This window comes from Pan paniscus, chromosome 23, assembly GCF_029289425.2.
Source record: "Pan paniscus chromosome 23, NHGRI_mPanPan1-v2.0_pri, whole genome shotgun sequence".
NCBI lineage: Eukaryota > Metazoa > Chordata > Mammalia > Primates > Hominidae > Pan > Pan paniscus.
In genome coordinates this window covers 34829920-34851015 of record NC_085927.1, presented here as the reverse complement: position 1 = coordinate 34851015, position 21096 = coordinate 34829920, and the positions used below count along the sequence as shown (strand labels likewise).

Below are 21096 nucleotides of genomic sequence, written 5' to 3'. Positions count from 1 at the left end.
TCGAGCGGGGACGCGCCCCCGTCACCATGGGAACTGCCGCCGGCCGCGCCTGCGCGGAGGGGAGCAGAGCCGGCAGGACCCGAGTCGGCAGTGGCGCCTGGGCCTGGGACCTCTCCGGCGGGTCAGAGGTCACGACTCGCTTGGACACCCCTGCCGGAAGCGCTCCCGCCCCTCGAGGCCCGACCCCGCTCTGTCCAATTGGGAACTTTGCTCCGGGTCCCCTCCCGCGTTCCCTGGATGTTCCCCAGTCACCAGCCAGGATCCCCCGCCACCAGCACCGACCCGCTGCCCAGCCGGCGACCCCGAGAGCCTAATGCAACCCAGGAATTCAGGAGGCGCTCCATAAATGTGGGCCCACTGACTTGCCTGGGCTGCTGGTGCCGGCCCGGGGGCGGGCAAGGTCTGTGCGCGGTGCTGGCGCCTCCTCGCGCCAAGCAAGGGCACTGCACCTGAGAGTTCGCTGGAGCGCCTACTGTGTGCGCATCCTCCTGCCATTATGTTGTGGGTGTGAGTTGTGGGGTAATGGGTACAGGAACTTGTGGACAAGTTGAGAGAATCGTAGGAAGTCGCCTCTGAAAGAGAAAATACCTGTTCTGTTATCCTTTACTCATTTCATTCAGCAGATCTTTATTAAGCACCTATTGCATGCTGGGTGCTGGAGAACCCAGTGGTGGGCAGCTGGCAAAATCCAGGCTGTTGTGCAGCTTACAGATATTGAAACAAATAATTTCACGAGTATATCGAATTGAATCTGTGACATGTGCTCCTATGGGAAATGTACAGAGCATGAATAACTGGAGGACCTAAAATCAATGTGCCTTTATTATAAGCAAGATAGACCTCAATAAAAAAAGAGAAAGAAAAGGACATCACAGGCTGCGCACGGTGGCTTGTAATCCCAGCATTTTGGGAGGCCGAGGCGGGTGGATCACCTGAGGTCATGAGTTTGAGACCAGCCTGGCCAACATGGTGAAACCTTGTCACTACTAAAAATTACAAAAATTAGCTGGGCGTGGTGGCGGATGCCTGTGATCCCAGCTACTCAGGAGGCTAAGGCAGGAGAATGGCTTGAACCCGGGAGGTGGAGATTGCAGTGAGCCAAGAGCGCGCCACTGCACTCCAGCCTGGACGACAGAGCAAGACTCCATCTCAAAAAAAAAAAAAGAAAAAAGAAAAAGACATCACATTGTGTGGCTTCAGGAGGATTGGTGGGGAGACTTCTTGCCTCATTTTGCTCTTAAATTGTTGGGTGTGTGTAAGAAACAAGGGTAGCTCCTGTTCTCCACACCGTTTGCACTGCAACCCTTTTGAAGGTCTGATCATCACTGTCAGACCCAGGCAGGGTAAACCCTGTTTACCAAACAGCAGCCCGAGAACCCCCAACTGACTTGTGTACAGTGCTGGAACCCAGGAATTGGGGGGCAGAGGTCCCATGAGGTCTCATGTCTCAAGACATTCTCCTTATCATCTGGGCATCTTGAGTACAGTCATCAAAAGGATCAAACCCAGTCGCTTTTACAGACGACTACCACTTCCAGAGAGAAGTCTGTGAGTAGGAGACCAGGAACGGCTGGGTTGAAACTTAAAATCCTTCAAAATCCACGTAAGTCAGGCCTTTACATGACGTGTATGTTATACCAGCAAAGGAAAATCGTTGATTGTCTGCTCTTCTCTCTAGACCTCCTGGAGGAAGGGACTTCTGTCTCCCTTTCACCTCCGATTCCCAGTGCCTAGAACAGGGCTTGGCACACAGTAGGTGCTCAAAGAATGTATGCTGAGTGCATGAATGACCAACAGCTGATGACATGCCATCTGCTGCCCCTCCTCCCTAACCTTAAGGGAACTTCCTGTCTCTCCTGGGCAAATCTCCATGAACCAGAATGCGTAGGCTGGGGGTTCTGTTCAATGGAATGTTCCATGTTTCTCAGCTCCCCAGCCAATGCAGGCTTCCACCTTGGCATCGCCTCTCCATTCCAGAACATAAGGATGGGAGGGGACAAGACAGTCCTCCTCCTGCCACCCCCAATGGAGACTCAAACCCAGACACGTCCCCAGCCCTGACCATCAACCCTACTCTCCACCCCAAGAGATGCCCAGCCCAGACCGGGTGTCAGCTCTTCTATCCCTGTCAAGCTTTAAGGGGATTCCAGAGGTGCTGAACTACAACTCCCAGAGTCCTCCTGAACCTGGACCCAGAAGGGGCAGGACTTCCTGGTCAGCCCCCACCTTAGCTGGTTCCCCCTGCATTCCTGTGTCTTCCCACCTAGGTGAGAGATGCCAGCTCACACATACCCAGAGGTAGACCCTGACCAAAGAGGTGTCAGGTAGTACAGTTTCCGGAGGCAACACCCCTCCCTCCCCCAACCTCACCACTCCCAGCCCTGGCTTTTCTTTTTCTAAGAATAGAGCACAGTGCTTCCCAGGGATTTTCCCAGAACCCTTTCTTCGCAGTCTTTTGTCCCCTCCTCCAGAAGGTCCTGATTAGCCTGTGTCAGCTCTGTCCAATAGAACTTTCTGCAACGATGGAGATGTTCTATATCTGCACTGTCCAACATTAGCCACAGATGACTATTGAGCACTTAAAATGAGGTCAGGGAGACTGAGGAACTAAGTTTTACATTTTATTTAATTAGTATAAATTTTAAAATCCACATGTGGCCCTGGCTACATGTGGACAGTATAGCTCTACACCCCACACACCCCTTGCAAAGACCATGTTCATACATTTTTGTTGGTGCATATTTATCCATTTTGTTTTTCCTAAAATTTATCTGCATGTTGAGTGTGAGAGCCAGTATGTTCTTTGAAATGTTTTCCCTCAACACTAGTCCTATGCCCATGCCATTACCCCCACCAGGAAGTCTTTGCCCTCTGCCTCCCCATCATCTAGTTAACAACTAAATGTCCCTCAGATCTTAGCTTCTACATCAGTTCCTCTAAGAAGCCATCCCCAACCACCAAAACTGATTAGATGTTGCAGAATCTGGGGCTGGTGCCCGCACTCATTAAAGTTCTGATCACACTGTAGTGTAATTGCCCAATTACTTTTCACTCACTTTCTAGGCTGTGAGGTCCTTGTGGGAAGAGACTAGCGTAGTACCTGAAACAGAGTTGTCACCCAATAAATATTCATGAAGTTCAATGTTGCATAAATGTTTTCACATGCTGGAATCCAGCGTTTGGTTCACGGTAATAATACTAATGAAGGCTATCATTTATTCAGCCAAATATTTTGCCTGTGCTATCTCATTAAACTCCACAACAACCTATAAAACGTGCTCTATTATTATTATTACTTAATTTTTTTCGAGACAGTACCGCTCTGTCGTCCAGGCTGGAGTGCAGTAGCACAATCTTGGCTCACTACACAGCCTCGCCCTCCTGGGCTCAAGCCATCCTCCCACCTCAGGCTCCCGAGCAGCTGGGACTACAGGCATGCGCTACCATGCTTGGCTAATTTTTGTGTTTTTGTAGAGATGGGATTTTGCCATGTTGCCCAGGCTGGTTTTGAACTCCTTGTTCAAGCGATTCACCCACATCAATCTCCCAAAGTGCTAGGGTTACAAGTATGAGCCACTGTGCCCCGCTGAGATGCTCTATTATTATCTACCTTTTACAGATGAAGGATCTGAAGCTCAGAGAGGTTAAGTAAGTTGCCCAAGGTCACACAGCTAGTATTTCAGCCTGGCTCCCTGGAAAACAGAGCCCAAGGCAAATTTTATGTACTAATGCTTTATTAGGGATAAAATTCCAGCTCAGTAAGGGTGAAGGGAAGGGGACTTAAAGTCAAGGGAGGAGGGAGAGCAAATATAAGACATGCCTTACTAGGCTGGCTACAGAAGCCACATGAAACAGACCATGGAAGGAATGAAGGAAGCGCGAGGACTTCATCGGCTGGCTCCCTATTGGTGCCTTGCCCTACCCAGAAAACACTATACTCTCCCCTTGTCCCCACCTGGAGATGGCTTTCCCCTCTTTGCTCAGCCCACCCAGCAGCCTGGAGTGAAAACTATTTATTTAAGGAAGTGGGGAGGAAAAACCACACACACACACACACACATACACACACACACACACACACACACAGACACACCCTCAGACCAGTTCATCAAGCATGCCCTTGCATTGTTCTACAAGCTAAATTCTTCCTTCAAAGGAGAGGAGAATTTTATAAGGTCACAGACGTGGATCCAAAGCCGGAGCCTGAGCAGAGGTGGCCACGCTGGAGGGTCTTGACCTAAAGTGTGGTGAGTCTGGAGGGACAAGTGACCTGAGGTGAGGAGTGAGGAGGGAAGGAAACTGGGATAGCACAAAGCATGTTCAGGGGCTGTTACAGGCTTCAGGGGGCCCATGAGCCTCTGAAATGACATACAATTGTGTGTGTGTGTGTGTGTGTGTGTGTGTGTGTGGGTGCATGTGCGCTCATGTGTGCATGCTTGCTTATGTGAGAGTGCACGTGGAAACATCCATAGTTTTGTTTTCTGGGGTTTTGTTTTTTTGTTTTTCTTTTTTTGAGACAGAGTCTTGCTCTGTCGCCCAGGCTGGAGTGCAGTGGTGTGATCTCGGCTCACTGCAACCTCCGCCTTCCGGGTTCAAGTGATTCTCTTGCCTCAGCCTCCCGAATAGCTGGGATTACAGGCACCCGCCACCATGCCCAGCTAAGTTTTGTATTTTTAGTAGAGACAGGGTTTTGCCATATTGGCCAGGCTGGTCTCGAACTCCTGACCTCACGTGATCCTCCCGCCTTGGCCTTGCAAAGTGCTGGGATTATAGGTGTGAGCCACCACACCTGGCCAACATCCATAGTTTTAAATCATATCTTCAAAGGAATGCATCAAAGGGTTAAGTCCCACAGACCTTCCTTTTGTAGATGGGGAACCTGAGGCTCAGAGCCGTTACATAATTTGTCCTAGGTGGCACAGCCAATCTGTGACAGATGCTGGAATAGATCCAGAAATTGGACTTACCTGGCTGCATAGCCGGGAGAATGTGATAAGAGATAAAAGTCCTTCCCAGACCCAGTTTGCCCATCTGTGCATCTCAGCCTGGACATGGCCTGCACCCCCCAGGCTGGACTGGGTGCCCTTCCTCTGTGCTTGTCCCCAGTGTCACCCCAGGCTTTTTCATGGTGTGGAGCTGTGTCTGTACTCATGCCTGTATATATTGATTGATGGGTTGGGGAAGATACACATCTCAAGCTTTGCTTACACAACCTCACACTCAGACACCTCCAGCTGCCCTAGTAAACATGTTCCTTCTGCAGGTTCTCCGTCCCAGGTCAAAAGCCCTAGAGGCATCCTTGCCTCTTCACCTTCCCTCACACCCCAGGCCTATTCTATTAGCAAATCTGATCAGCTTGACCTTTGCCCTTCAAAATCAATCCAGAATCTGACCACTGTTTGTCCTCCTCCCCTAACCCCACCTCCACGTCCATCCACATCCACCTTTGTCTCTTGTCTGACTGACGAGTCATCTTCTGAAGGCTTCTCCCTCTGCTTCCCTTCTGCCTGTTCTCCACCCAGGAGCCAGAGTGGTCTTTTGAAAACCTAGGATGGTTCATGTCATACCCCTGCTAAAGACCAGCCACAGACTCCCTACCACACTCACAAGTGAAAAGCCAGGCTAGGCACGGTGGCTCATGCCTATAATCCCCAAACTTTGGGAGACTAAAGCAGGAGGATCTCTTGAAGCCAGGAGTTCAAGACCAGCCTAGGCGGCCAGGCGAGGTGGCTCACACCTGTAATCCCAGCACTTTGGGAGGCCAAGGCGGGCAGATCACGAGGTCAAGAGATCGACACCAGCCTAGCCAACATGGTGAAACCCCGTCTCTACTAAAAATATAAAAATTAGCTGGGCGTGGTGGTGCGCACCTATAGTCCCAGCTACTCAGGAGGCTGAGGCAGGAGAATTGCTTGAACCCGAGAGGCAGAGGTTGGGGTGAGCCGAGATCGCGCCATTGTACTCCAGCCTGGCGACACAGCAAGACTCGGTCTCAAAAACAAAAACAAAACAAAACAAAAAAAGACCAGTCTGGGCAACATAGAGAGACCTCATCTCTACCAAAATAAATAAATAAATAAATAAATAAATAAATAGCCAGGCATGGTGGTGCATGCCTGTAGCCCCAGCTACTTGGGAGGCTGAGGTGGGAGGATTGCTTGAGCCCCAGGAGGTTGAGACTGCAGTGAGCTGTGATTGTACCACTGCACTCCAGCCTGGGCAACAGAGCAAGACCTTATCTCTGCTACAAGGCCCACCGCTCTTTCCTACCCTCATTACTTCTAGTCACATGGGCCTCTTTGCATCTTCAAATGTGCCAAGGGCACACTCCCCTCAGGGCCTTTGCACCTGCTCCCCACTCTGCTTGGAATATTCCTCTGACACCTCTCCACGTGGCTCCCTCCATCACCTTCTTCAGGCTCAGCTCAAAGGTCACCTTCTCATGGGGCTTTCCATGACTATCCCCCAATTACCCAATCACTTGCTATCTCTCTCCAACGCTTCATTTTTCTCTAGGGCACTTATTGACATCTAACATATTACATATTGACTTGCTTATTTCCTCCCTCTCTCTCTCTCTCCCTCCAGAGTCTAAGTTCCATAAGGAGGGACTTTTTCTATTTTCCTCACTGCTGAATCCTCCAGGACCTAGAACAGTTCCTGGAACATTGTAGACACCCAATAAATATTTGTTGAATGAGTGAGCACATGGACATATTGCTATATTTTGTTGGTCTGTCTTGCCTGCAAAACTCTAAGCTCCTTGAAGGTGGGGACTACGTTCTGTTCACCACTGTATCCTGGGGGTAGGGGGTTAAGAGATCACGTTGAGCTGGGCACATTAAAGTTGAATGAATGATTGATCAACCCCTCCAATTTACAGAGAAAGACATAGAAGCCAGAAGAAGAAAGAGACTTGGCTTGACATATCAAGTCCCTAGCAGCCACCTCTAAACTCCCAGTCCCATTTCTCCTCCTGAGATTCTGCCTTTGTATGGCTTCTCTGGAATCATCCCTGTCCCCTGGGCAGGGCAGGCATGAGAGCTGACCATGCCCTAACCTTGGGCAGCTCTAGTAAGCCGTTGGGTTCGTTGGCCTTTAAATTAAATCCTTAATATCACTTTGGGCTTAGGGCCCAGAACCCGAGCCTGATTCCCAAAGTATGAGTCTCAGTTCTATGGCTTGCTTCCTGAGCCTCAGTTTTGTCATCTGTAAAATGGGAACAGTGATAATAGTATCTATAATAGTATCTATCGCATCAGGTGGCCATAAGGCTTATAGGTAACAAGTGCTTACCTATGCAAGTGCTTAGACCGAAGCCTGGTGAGTGCCCAGAAGTTGTTGACTGCTATTAAAAGTTAAGCACTGAGCCAGAGGAGAAAATATCCAGTCCCTTTCAAGCTCTCCTTAGGTGGATTCCAGCCAATTGCAGCCTGGCCGGATGTGGTTTCGGGTTATAATGCCTCATTTAGGTTTCTGGGCACCTGGACGGTTGACGTGATTTTCCCAGGTGACATTGAGCATTATCTGGAGAACAAAACTCCTTTCAAGGTGAGAAACGCCTGGACAGCCACTGGCGCAGCCAGAGAGAGGCACAATCATCGGCCTAGGTGGATTCAGCTCTCCCAGGCTTCCTGGCTGGAATTACACCCCTCACGATCTTGCCAACCCAAAGGAGAGGCTGATTTTGGTGTAGGGAAAACACCACCACCACCACCAAAAAAACCCCATAAAAATACTGTCCCCTCTCACTCAAGGGAGGATATTTCACTTGCTGGCGAGCAGCCACGAGGTTTTTCTCATCTTGGGGTAAAAAGCCCGTGCAACTTGACCCAGATATACCTGCCCAGGTTTATCTCTGCCCCTCCCCCAGCAACACACACACACACACACACACACACACACACACACACACACACTTTATCCCCTTGAAGCTTCACAACAACCCTCACTCCCATTTTCCAGAGAGGTGAGGCCATCTCCCCAAACTCCTATAGATGGGAAGGGGAGGATCTGGGCTTCTCTGCCTTTTTCCATCTTATCACCCTGCCCTTTGACTGATCCCAACACTGTCTGCCCCTAGTCCAGACTAAGGGATTCATAATCTTCTTGTACAGATGGAGAAACTGAGGCCTAGAGCAATGGGCCTAGAGCCACTTGCCCCAGGTCCCGCACCAGGGATATGGTGGAGTGGTTTGTTGGCCTCTAACCCTAGAATTCCTGCCATGTTTAGTGGGTGGCTGGGCTTAGATGGCCAAAGTGAAACCCAAGGTTGTGCCGCAGGTGCCTGGCAAAGCTGGCTAGGTGCCCTTGGCCTGGTTGGCAGCTCAGCTGCTTTTGACCTTGAGTGCCCTTGGGTAGGCTCACCCTTCTGGGCTTCCTTTCTGGCCATCAGTGGCAGGATTGGCTATTTGTTAGCAAATCACCTTCCAGCCTCAGCCATGCCGTGAAACCATGACTATTATTAAAGTAAGACTTGACTCTACATTGACTTACTTTTATATTAAAATACATTTGAGGCCGGGCGTGGTGGCTCACACCTGTAATCCCAGCACTTTGGGAGGCCGAGGCGGGTGGATCACAAGGTCAGGAGATCGAGACCATCCTGGCTAACAGGGTGAAACCCCGTCTCTACTAAAAATACAAAAAATTAGCCGGGCATGGTGGCGGGCGCCTATGTCCCAGCTACTCGGGAGGCTGAGGCAGGAGAACGGCATGAACCCGGGAAGCAGAGCTTGCAGTGAATGGAGATCGCGCCACTGCACTCCAGCCTGGGTGACAGAGTGAGACTCCATCTCAATAAATAAATAAATAAATAAATAAATAAAATACATTTGAATTTCGGCCAGGTGCAGTGGCTCACGCCTGTAATCCCAGCACTTTAGGAGTCCGAGGCATGCGGATCACGAGGTCAGGAGATGGAGACCATCCTGGCCAACATGGTGAAACCCCATCTCTACTGAAAATACAAAAATTAGCTGGGCGTGATGGCTTGTGCCTGTAATCCCAGCTACTCAGGCTGAGGCAGGAGAATCGCTTGAACCAGGGAGTCGGAGGTTACGTGAGCTGAGATCGCGCCACTGTACTCCAGCCTGGAGACAGAGCAAGACTCCGTCTCAAAACAAAACCAATGAACAAACAAACAAACAAAAAAATTTGAATTTCCATTGGAAAAGCAGTATCATGCCAAAAAAAAAAAAAAACAAATATACGCAAAATCAAACCACATTCACAGATTCTCACTAGAGTCTTGCTATGGACTGAATATTTGTGTCCACCCAAAATTTATATGTTGAAACCCTAACCCCCAAGGTGATGATATTGGGAGGTGAGGCCCTTGGGATCTGCTTCAAGGGAACCCAAACCAAGACATCCATGGTGTTTCAGTCCAAAAGTAAGACGCAGAATGCAATACGTAATGCTAGCCTGGCCAACATGGTGAAACCCCATCTCTACTAAAAATACAAAAATTAGCCAGGTGTGGTGGCATGTGCCTGTAGTCCCAGCTACTCGGGAGGCTGAGGCAGGGGAACTGTTTGAATCTGGGAGGCAGAGGTTGCAATGAGCCGACATGGCACCACTGCATTCCAGCCTGGCCGACACACAGCAAGACTCTGTTTCAAAAAAAAAAAAGATAATACCATCTGCAGCAATGAGAAATGCACGCATACAGCACCGCACCAATTTTGCAAACCTAACTCCACACAAAATGACATACATTAAATAATTAAAATAAAAAAAACCAAAATGGCTGCTATAAACAGCATCTGTGTTGCTTGAGGCCAGCCTGGCCAATATAGGGAGACCTTGTTTCCACAGAAAAGAAAAAAGGTTTCTAATTAGCCACATGTGATGGAACGTCTCTGCAAAAAAATAAAAATAAATAAAAATTAGCTGCCCCAGTAGTCCCAGCTACTCAGCAGGTGGGAGGATCGCTTGAACCCAGGAGTTTGAGGTGGCAGTGAGCTATGATCATGCACTGCACTCCAACCTTTTTTCTCTGAAAGAAAGAAAGAGAGGGAAGGAAGGAGGGAGGGAGGGAAGGAAGGAAGCAAGGAAGGAAGGAAGGAAAGAAAGAAGGGAAGGAGGGAAGGAGGGAGGGAGAGAGAAGGAAGGAGGGAAGGAAGGAAGGAAGGACGGAAGGAAGGGCGGGCATATGTGTGTGAATTATTATTATTATTATTTTTTTTTTTTGAGACGGAGTCTCGCTCTGTCGCCCAGGCTGGAGTGCAGTGGCGCGATCTCGGCTCACTGCAAGCTCCGCCTCCCGGGTTCACGCCATTCTCCTGCCTCAGCCTCCCGAGTAGCTGGGACTACAGGCACCCGTCACCGCGCCCGGCTAATTTTTTTTTTGTATTTTTAGTAGAGACGGAGTTTCACCGTGTTAGCCAGGATGTTCTCGATCTCCTGACCTCGTGATCCGCCCGCCTCGGCCTCCCAAAGTGCTGGGATTACAGGCGTGAGCCACCGCGCCGGGCTATGTGTGTGAATTTTTAAAAGGTGCCCCGACTGGGTAGAAGCAGCCCTTTAGAACAGAGGAGGCTCCATTTAAGAATGGATAAATAGGCCGTGCGCGGTGGCTCACGCCTGTAATCCCAGCACTTTGGGAGGCCGAGGCAGGCGGATCACAAGGTCAGGAGATCGAGACCATCCTGGCTAACACGGTGGAACCCTGTCTCTACTAAAAATACAAAAAATTAGCCGGGCGTGGTAGCGGGCGCCTGTAGTCCCAGCTACTCCGGAGGCTGAGGCAGGAGAATGGCGTGACCCCGGGAGGCGGAGCTTGCAGTGAGCCGAGATCGCGCCACTGCACTCCAGCCTGGGCGACAGAGCAAGAATCTGTCTCAAAAAAAAAAAAAAAAAAAGCGATAAATGAAAGAACGAACGAACAAATGAACAAATGAAAGTATGCACGGAATATGAGAAGAGCCCTGCATGGACCAGTGAGGATGATGTGCCATGCAGAAGGTGGAGGGGCAAATGTTCAAAGGTCTTTAAGGGCTAACATTTATTCTAGGACTTGGGGGTTGTACTTCTAGAATTTGCTAGGGCAAAGTAACCCCCACTACCAGACCACAGTTATTAGTACCTCCCATTTGCATCTCCAGGCTCAAGGGGGGCTGATGATCTGGGGTCTGATCATAACACCAGATCCCTGGCTAGGGAGCACCTGGGCCAGCCCCTTTCTCTCCTTGTCCCTGCAGTCTCCATTAGTAATCTTCCCTGTTGACCCCTAGGTCAGCGATACTGCCTAATGTCGAGCAGTGTGTGGGTAGCTCTGGGGCTCTCTCTGACCTGCACCTCAGCCTTCAGCCTCATCTCCCCTGCCTGGTTCCAGACCCCGACCTTCTCCTTTGGCATCCTCACCTACTGCTCCTGGCCTCAGGGCAACAGTTGGAACCAGAGCTGCGTGACCTTCAGTTCCCTGGAGGATATTCCTGACTTTGCCTGGAAGGTGAGAGCTGGCTCACCAAGTCACTGGGTCTTCAGGGGCTCGTTTAAACTCATTAAGGCAGGAAAGCTGGCTGAGCGGAATTCGAGGAGGCTTTCCTCACTGCCTGAGTGTCCCAGTGGCTTCGAATTTGCCATTACTCTCCTTAGAACTGAGCATAGAAGTTCTTCAACCTGACAGCCCTTCAGAAACACCTGTGCAGCTTTGCAAAAATGCCAAGTTCTGTGCTCCACCCGGAGCCCCTGTCTCCGTAGGCGTGGAGTGGGGTCCGGCTACTGATAATTTAACAAACATGCAGGATGATTCCAAAGGCAGCTGCCAGCCAATATAGCACCTTCGTGCAAATTAGGAAAAGGTGCCCCTTCTTTAGGATGCTCTACTGCCATCTGCTGGAAAGTCACTGTAATCAGTTTGCAAATCTATGATGGCCCCCAATGTGTCTCTGAGAGTTGTGCAGTATACAACCTGCATGCTCTTACCTGGCCACCCTCTAAACACTGCTAGGTTTAAAAATGAAAGCTAAGGTGTTAAAGTCCCTGATATGATGCACATTGCCAAAATCAACAATGGGGAGAATGGGAAAGGACTCCTAGTCCAGCACCTCTAAGGAAGAATATACAGCCTTCAAAATTGATTGTTATAAGGGTGATGTAACAGCAGCTACCAGGTGCCTCTCCTGATGATCCGGGCATGTAGCAAGTGCTTAATAAAGGTACTATATGCTGGTCAGTCAATGTGGATCTTCATTCTGGCTCTACCACTTAATTACCCATGTGTTCTGAGGCAAATGACTTCAGTTTCTTGGACTTTTATTGGAAAATTTATTTTCTTGGACAGTTTCTTTTTATGTAAAATGGAGATCATAATAGCACAAACCACATGCTGCGAGGACTCAGAAGCTGGTCAATGAGCAGGGGAGCATCCACCTGCCCCTGTCCCAGCCAACACCCTTCCTTCTGTCTCTTCCCTGCAGGTCTCAGCTGTGATGCTCCTCGGAGGCTGGCTCCTGTTGGCCTTCAATGCAATTTTCCTCCTGTCTTGGGCTGTGGCCCCCAAAGGGCTGTGCCCAAGGAGAAGCAGTGTTCCAATGCCAGGGGTGCAGGCAGTGGCAGGTAAATCCAATGCACAGGCACATAGTCAGTGCTCTAGACATGTTTATGGAATGAATGAATGAATGAATGAATGAAGTCTGTGAGCAGAGCCTGGCCTGTCGGGTCAGACCTCAGAGATAAACCCTAGGATTGTTGACTATTCCTGGTCCTTTGGCAAGCCAGAAATCAGGGGGAGGGAGAGATGGCATCCTTAGTGTCACCCATTACTGCTCTTAGCTGACCCAGTCCTAATAATCTGTCCCCCTTTGTTTCTCTCTCATCCATCCACTTCATGTCATCCTTACCAGGGCCACCATACACAGTTGGGGATGTTGTGCACTGTGCAAGCATGCCCAGCTGAGAACTGAGAAGATGCTGAAATCTAGTCCATACTTCACTTGCTAAACTGTGAACCTGCAAGACTGCATCTCTTGAGAAGGGTCACTTTTCTGTAATTTATACATAGCTTTTGAATATACTAGCCAGGTCTTCATTACAATCCTCATTCAATTAATGCTCCACCATCTCTTGCCTGGATTACAGCAATAAGCACCTCACAGGTCTCACTGCTGTCACTGCTCCCCCTTAGTGTCTATTTGGCCACACACTGGACAAACGAGTCCTGTTAAGCTGACATCAGATCATGCCACTCAAACTGGCTTATCCACCCTCCAATCACTTCCCATCATACTCGGAGTAAAATCTGAACTTCTTACCGTAGCCTATGAGGCTCCACCTAACCCAGTCCCCAGTCCCTCGCCAACCTCATCTCTTCCTTCCTCTGCCAGGCTCAGTGTGCTCTGGCTATTCTGATTTGCAATCTGTTGCTCATATACACCATGCTTGTTCCCTCTGCTGGACTCCTCTTTCCCCAGATTTTCGCAGGTCTTGCTACTCACTTCATTACGGGCTCTGCTCAGATATCACTGCCTCCATGAGGTCTTCCATGACTTCTAGCTAAGGGATCTTCCCTCTCCTTAGATTCTCCATCTTCTTACTTTGCTTTATATTTTTCATAGCACATACTTACCTGAAATATCTAATCTGCCTACTTGATTATTGTCCCTCTTTCTCCAAAGACCATCAGCTCCATGAGGACAAGGACATGTCTGTCTGCCTTGTTATCACCAGCCGCTAGCACAGTGCTTCATACATAATGGGTGCCCAATAAACGTTTGCTGAGTCAATTGATGGAGACATGATCCTTGTCCTAGGCTTGCTTGCAGTGTCTAGTTAGTTGAGGGGGGGGGGTTGGAGGGCATCAGTCAGTGGATATTTCACATGGTGGGGATGAGCAAAGGATGCTAGAAAAAACTCCAGGAAGCACCTGACCCAGTGCATGGATGGGCCCAGTGCATGGATGGGCCCAGTGTATGGATGGGCCCAGTGTATGGATGGGCCCAGTGTATGGATGGGCCCAGTGCATGGATGGGCCCAGTGTATGGATGGGCCCAGTGTATGGATGGGCCCAGTGTATGGATGGGCCCAGTGCATGGATGGGCCCAGTGTATGGATGGGCCCAGTGTATGGATGGGCCCAGTGTATGGATGGGCCCAGTGTATGGATGGGCCCAGTGCATGGATGGGCCCAGTGTATGGATGGGCCCAGTGTATGGATGGGCCCAGTGCATGGATGGGCCCAGTGTATGGATGGGCCCAGTGCATGGATGGGCCCAGTGTATGGATGGGCCCAGTGTATGGATGGGCCCAGTGTATGGATGGGCCCAGTGCATGGATGGGCCCAGTGTATGGATGGGCCCAGTGCATGGATGGGCCCAGTGCATGGATGGGCCCAGTGTATGGATGGGCCCAGTGTATGGATGGGCCCAGTGTATGGATGGGCCCAGTGCATGGATGGGCCCAGTGTATGGATGGGCCCAGTGTATGGATGGGCCCAGTGTATGGATGGGCCCAGTGCATGGATGGGCCCAGTGTATGGATGGGCCCAGTGCATGGATGGGCCCAGTGCATGGATGGGCCCAGTGCATGGATGGGTTAAGGCAAGCTTCTTGGAGGAGGTCCCACCTGAGCCAAGTCTGGAAGGATGAGTAGAAGTTAGCCAAGAGTACAAGGGCATTTCTGGTAATGGGAACATGAAGAACAAAGGCATGGAAACAAGGGAGCAAGGCATGTGCAGGGAACTGAAAGTAGACAAGGGTGGCTGGAGAGCAGCAAGGGAGGCCAGGGGGTCTTCTGATTTCTGTTGAGTGCCTTGGAAGCAAGAAGGTGTCCAGTCATTTCATTAGTATCATTAATGCCCACTGCAGCACCTCTAACAGTTTTGATGAATGAACACGTGATTGCATGGGTGAGCTGGTGAATGGATGAATGAATGTGTTGATAAGTGGATGGATGAACTGATGGATGAATAGATGGATACATTGGTAGATGGATGAGTGGATAGATGGATGGATGGACTGGTGGATGGATGAATGGATGGATGCAAGGATAGGAAAAATGGATAGAATGGAATATAGTTGGATGGATGTAGGATGAGAGATGGGTGGATGGATGGATTGGTGGGAGGCAAGTGGCTAAGTAGGCAGATGGACAGATGAATGGATGAGTGAATAAATAGGTGGACAGAGGGATGGAGAGAATAAGTGGAGATGAACATGGCTGAGTGGATGGATGAGCAGATGGACAGAAGGGTGGAAGTGTAGTTGAGTGAGTGAGTAGGTGGATAAAAGGAGACATGAGCCAATAAATAAGTGAATGGATGGATGGGTGGGTTAGGGAATTGCATAAATGAGTGGGTTGGTAAGTGGATGGATGAACAATGAATGAATGGGTGGATATTTTAGTGGATGGATAAGGAAAATGGGTATACTGGATGGATGAATGGAAGATGAGGGTGGATGATGGGTGGGCAGATGGATGGGTGGCAGGCAGGTGGTTAAGTAGGAAGATGGACAGAAGGATGGATGTGTGAATGGATATGTAGATAGAAGGATAGAGAAAATAAGTGGGTAAGAGTATGTTTGAATGGATGGGTTAGTGAAGGGACAGATAGTTGGAAGCGTAGTTGAATGAGTGGGTAGACAAAAGGAGAGATGAGCCAATAAATAAGCAAATGAATGAATGAGTGGGTGGATAGATGGACGGGTGGATAAAGGGTGGATGAGTCGTGGGATGGAAAGTTAGTGAGGTACCCCTTGGCCAACACATTGTCTTTCCTTCCTGCTATCTCCAGCTACTGCCATGATTGTGGGTCTGCTGATTTTCCCAATCGGCCTTGCCTCCCCATTCGTCAAGGAAGTGTGCGAAGCCTCCTCCATGTATTATGGTGGGAAGTGCCGGCTGGGTTGGGGTTACATGACTGCTATCCTCAATGCAGTCCTGGCCAGCCTCCTGCCCATCATCAGCTGGCCCCACACAACCAAGGTCCAAGGGAGGACCATCATCTTCTCCAGTGCCACCGAGAGAATCATCTTTGTGCCAGAAATGAACAAATAAAAATCTCCTGGGAGTAGCACAAAGGGCACACTCCAGAGTTTTATGAAATCATCATGTAGCCAACTTCAAATCCCATCTCTGCTCCTTCTTGCTGTGTGACTTCAGGCAAGCCACTTTACCTCTCTGGAACAGTTTTTTCTTCTGGAAAATGAAAGTTGAAATCATACCTACCTCATAAGGTTGTTCTGAGAATTCACTGGAGATACTCTATGTAAATAAAGCACTTTGCACCATGTCTGGCACATAGCGTTCAATAAACATTGGCTACTATTATTACAATCCTTACCTCAAGGACTGTGCTGAGAAGTCAACATCTTTATGAAAACTGCCCAGGCTAATTCTGAGTTCATGGTTGTCACTCGAAAACTAAATTGTTTAATTGGCATGCGCATATTCTCTCTCCCTTCTCTTTTTATAATTCTTCCTTGTTTTAGATAATTTGAAAATTATTTATTTTCTCATCAAATATTTAGTGACTGCCTATTATGTATAAGATTTTGAGCCAATAGGCTGGGAGCGGTGGCTCACACTTGTAATCCCAGCACTTTGGGAGGCTGAGATGGGTGGATCATAAGGTCGGGAGTTCGAGACCACTCTGGCCAATATGGTGAAACCCCATCTCTACTAAAAATACAAAAATTAGCTGGGCGTGGTGGTGCATGCCTGTAGTCCCAGCTACTCAGGAGGCTGAGGCAGGAGAATTGCTTGAACACGGGAGGCGGAGGTTGCAGTGAGCTGAGATCACACCGCTGCACTCCCACCTGGGAGACACAGGGAGACTCTGTCTCAAAAAAGACAAAAAAAAAAAAAAAAAATTGAGCCAATGTTGGGGTGGGGAGAAGGAGTTAAGGACCTTTCTCACCCCTTATGCAAATAATCCCATTGATGTGGAAACTACACTGTTACCTGGGACCCTTTAGAATCCATTTCCAACCTCTCTCTTCAGGCTCTTGTCACCCACCCAACCCCTGTGCCTCTCCTTCTAGCCACAGTAAACTTCAAAGCCCACAGAAGTCCTATTCCTGTGGCACGCCAGGACTCACCAATTGCAGGCCTCCATGACAACTGTTTCAGCACTGACCGAGTGCTTAAGTTTAATGTTAAAAGCCAGTGCCCTTATACAAAGGCTGGAATGTAACAAAAGCTCACCAAGAGTTTTGCCTAGGCCTTTCCTGGGCCTCAAAGCATGACAAAATAACAAAGGAATTCTTAACACTACCCATTTTAGGATTAAACAAGTTTTACTGGGGGTCTGAAGAAACTCCCCAGGTCTCCACAAACAACTTTATTAGAGGTCTGAAGGAACCCCCCAAATCCCCGTGATTTAGCAGGAGACAAGATAAGGGTAATCATCTCATTACTTGGACCCATTTAGATTAGTAAATTTACTGAGGCTCCAGAGGAAGGTCTTCAAGACTCAGACCTTAGTTATAGATTAAAATAAGTTAATTAATTAATTAATTAATTTTGAGATGGAGTTTTGCTCTTGTTGCCCAGGCTGGAGTCCAATGGCGTGATTTCAGCTCACTGCAACCTCCGCCTCCTGGGTTCAAGCGATTCTCCTGCCTCAACCTCCCGATTAGCTGAGATTACAGGCATGTGCCACCACACCCAGCTAATTTTTTTGTATTTTTAGTAGGGGTGGGGTTTCACCGTGTTGGCCAGGCTGGTCTCGAGCCCCTGACCTCAGGCGATCCACTCATCACAGGCTCCCAAACTGCTGGGATTCCAGGCATGAGCCACCGTGCCCGGTCCACTTACGTCTTCAGATGAGTGCACACTTACATGTAGACATATAACTTAGAATATATAAGCTCTGGAAAACTTTGTAATTTTGAATTGGTCTGGCAATAATTTCCAGACCTTCTCCCTGTAACTGGTTACGGAAATAGAAAACTTTCTTTCTCCCCAGTTCATCTGCATCTCGCTATTGGGCCATGAGAAACAGCAGCCTGACCCTCAGTTTGGTCCCAGAACATTCCCACCTCTACAGCTTGGCACATGCTGCTTGCTCGGCCAGGAACCAATCTGTTGATTTCTCCTGTGTTGATACATTGCTCTTCTTCGGGAGCAGTACCCTAATCTTCCTATAAAAAATGACCCACAGTTGGCCAGGCGCCGTGGCTCACGCCTGTAATCCCAGCACTTTGGGAGGCCGAGGTGGGTGGGTCATGAGGTCAAGAGATCGAGACCAACCTGACCGACATGGTGAAACTCCATCTCCACTAAAAATACAAAAATTAGCTGGGGGAGGTGGTGCATACCTGTAGTCCCAGCTACTTGGGAGGCTGAGGCAGGAGAATTGCTTGAACCTTGGAGGCAGAGGTTGCAGTGAGCCGAGATTGTGCCACTGTACTCCATCCAGCCTGGTGACACAGTGAGACTCCGTCTCAAAAAAAAAAAAGAAATGACCCACAGCCACTCTGTGGCCACCTTGGGCTTTAAGATGGATAAATGAGCCCTTCTGGCAAATCAAGCCTGGTCAGAATGATTGATTCAGAGTTGGGCATGGGCTCTGTGGAAGCCAGCATGGAGGAGAATAGAAGCACGAGATGGAGAGAGGTGGAGCTCTAAGAACTTCATCTGAACATCTGGACCCAGCCATACTTGACTCCTATCTGCAGAAGACATGGTCATAGGCAGCTCTAGGCTGGCATCTCCTAGCATAGCTGCCCCAGAGGAAAGAGTGAACTTCTCTTTCCTCTCTTGGTATATATAAATCCCAGGGAAGGGGTCTGATCGGCCTGCAATGGGTCATGTGCTCACCCCTGGGCAGGGAGGGCCATGTCAGGAGTCTCACTAGAAGGCCACTGTTATAGTTCCCCAAAGTTGAGGGAGTGCTGGTACCAGAAGGAGGGAAGGATGCTGAGCAGGCAGAAACTCAATGGCCAGTTCTCTCTTTAAGGGAGTCTTTCTTATCCCAATTTCACAGAAGTGAAAATCAAGGCTCAGAGAGGTAAAATTACTTGCCCAAGGCCACACAGCCGATCAGTGGCAGAGCTGGGATTTGAACCCAGGTCTGTCAGACTCTGTGATAGATTCAAAATAACACCTGGATTTGTTTCCTCTGTCCCCATCCATCCAGCTCCTCATAATCAAACTCTTTTGGCTTCAAACATCCACCCAAGAATATACATGAACAACCCCCAGGAGTGATTCCACTGTTCTGAAGACACATAGATCACAGAGAACACAGCTTGTTATTTATCTTTCAGTACGAACAATAAGAACAACTTGACAGCTTTTTAAAACAGAACAATAGAAAAAAAGTAATAGCAAATCTAGGAAGATACCCCAAGGGGTTCAAATGGACTGAAGACCAGTGGTTCATTTCAAGTGTTATCAGAAGCACTTCAGTGCAAACCTGTCTCATATGGGTAGATGCCTTAAGCCTCGGGCAGATCCCAGTACAAGGAGGGGCAAGTGGAAGCCAGCAAGTAGAAGCTCAAACTCAGTCTGCACAGCACCTACTGGTGCTTGAAACATGCTGCCTCTTCTCTGTAATAACCTCACTATGGCCCCCGAGTTTCTTAATTTTCTCTTTGAACTGTTTCAGCAAAGCCAAAGGGAATGATTCTCCAGCCGGTAAAGCAGAATCAGTTACAGAGAGACTCTGTCTTTATTTGGCAATAGAGGGAGTGCTGCAATTTTCTCTTCATCAAAACAAGAGGCATCCATTGTTTGCAAGGAGTCCTGCACCTACAAAGCCTGGAAATTACTGTGCCCACAAATTTGAAAAAAGAAAGCCAGGAAGACATTGGAGCGTCCCTGTACCACATCCTTATGTAATGGAAAGTCTCCACAATCCCGTTGGTCATTTGAATTCTGCTGGAGTTGACTTAGAAATGGACTGGCAAGCTGGCACTTCAAAAAGTGTCAAATTGTGCTCCTCTAGAGTTTATACCTGTCCTGGGCTCAAGCTCTCAATATGCACAGTGGCTTGGAAGCCAAAAAGATGGGGAGCTGGGAGCCCTTTCCTGACAGCAGAATCAGATGCAGACTGCAGTGTCAGTGTAGATGATGCTCCTGCCAAGAACTGACGGCCTCATCATACTGAATTTCGGAGTTTCTCTAAGACATAGCCCAGGAGGGTCCAAGGCTCACCCTTTCTGGAGTTCTCCTCCTACAGCTGCATTCTCTTAAGTGTCAAAGTCTCACCTGAGAACCTAAGAAAGGTAGACGATGGGAACTCAGGACAAATGGGTTCCCACCCCCATCCTCAGTGATGCTGAGGGGCAGAGAGTTCCAGTGAATGAGGGTGGAGGGGCCAAGACTGAGTCCAGAACCAAAGGAGGCATTATTATCTCCATTTTGCAGAAGTAGAAACTGAGGCTAAGAGGTGTGAAAGGAAACTACCCCAAATCACTAAGGAAAACTCCAGCTGGAAACTGCTTAGGGCAAACATGCCTCTCATTCCATTCAAAGTTAGCCCTCTGCTCACTGAGCTAGACGCATATCTGATCGCCACCTTTGGAAAGGCTAATCAGAAACTGAAAAGAATGCAACCGTTTGTGTCTCACCCGTCTGTGACCTGTAAGCTCCTTCCCCACTTCAAGTCTTCCTGTCTTTGCTTCAAGTTGTTTCGCCTTTCCAGACCGAACCAATGTATTTCTTACATATATTGATTGATGTCTCATTTCTCCCTAAGATGTATAAAACCAAGCTGTGCCCTGACCACCTTGGGCACATGTCGTCAGGACTTCCTGAGTCTGTGTCACAGGCATGTCCTCAACCTTGGCAAAATAAACTTTCTAAATTAACTGAGACCTGCCTCAGATTTTCTGGGTTCACAGAGGTAAAGGCACTTGCCCAAGGCCACACAGCCATAGTACCAGATCTGGGATCCTACATTATTGTTCCCCGAATATGTGGACAGAGCTATATGACATGATTTTAGTTGGTATGGTGAGAAAGTCATTCTTTTTTTTTTTTTTTTTTGAGACAGAGTCTCGCTCTGTCGCCAGGCTGGAGTGCAGTGGCATGATCTCAGTTCACTGCAACCTCTGCCCAAGCAATTCTCCTGCTTCAACCTCCTGAGTAGCTGGGATTACAGGCGCCCCCCACCCACCACATCTGACTAATTTTTGTATTTTTAGTA

At 48.8% G+C, this 21096-nt stretch overlaps 1 protein-coding gene across 1 annotated transcript; it reads left to right on the top strand.

The window, feature by feature from the left end:
* Nucleotides 1-3728: 3728 nt before the first annotated feature.
* Nucleotides 3729-16100, top strand: LHFPL7 (LHFPL tetraspan subfamily member 7). Its single transcript, XM_055105725.2, has 3 exons — nucleotides 3729-11455; nucleotides 12426-12564; nucleotides 15736-16100. The coding sequence occupies exons 1-3, from the start codon at nucleotides 11255-11257 to the stop codon at nucleotides 15996-15998; spliced, it is 603 nt and encodes a 200-aa protein (XP_054961700.1). The 5' UTR covers nucleotides 3729-11254; the 3' UTR covers nucleotides 15999-16100.
* The last annotated feature ends 4996 nt before the right edge of the window (nucleotides 16101-21096 follow it).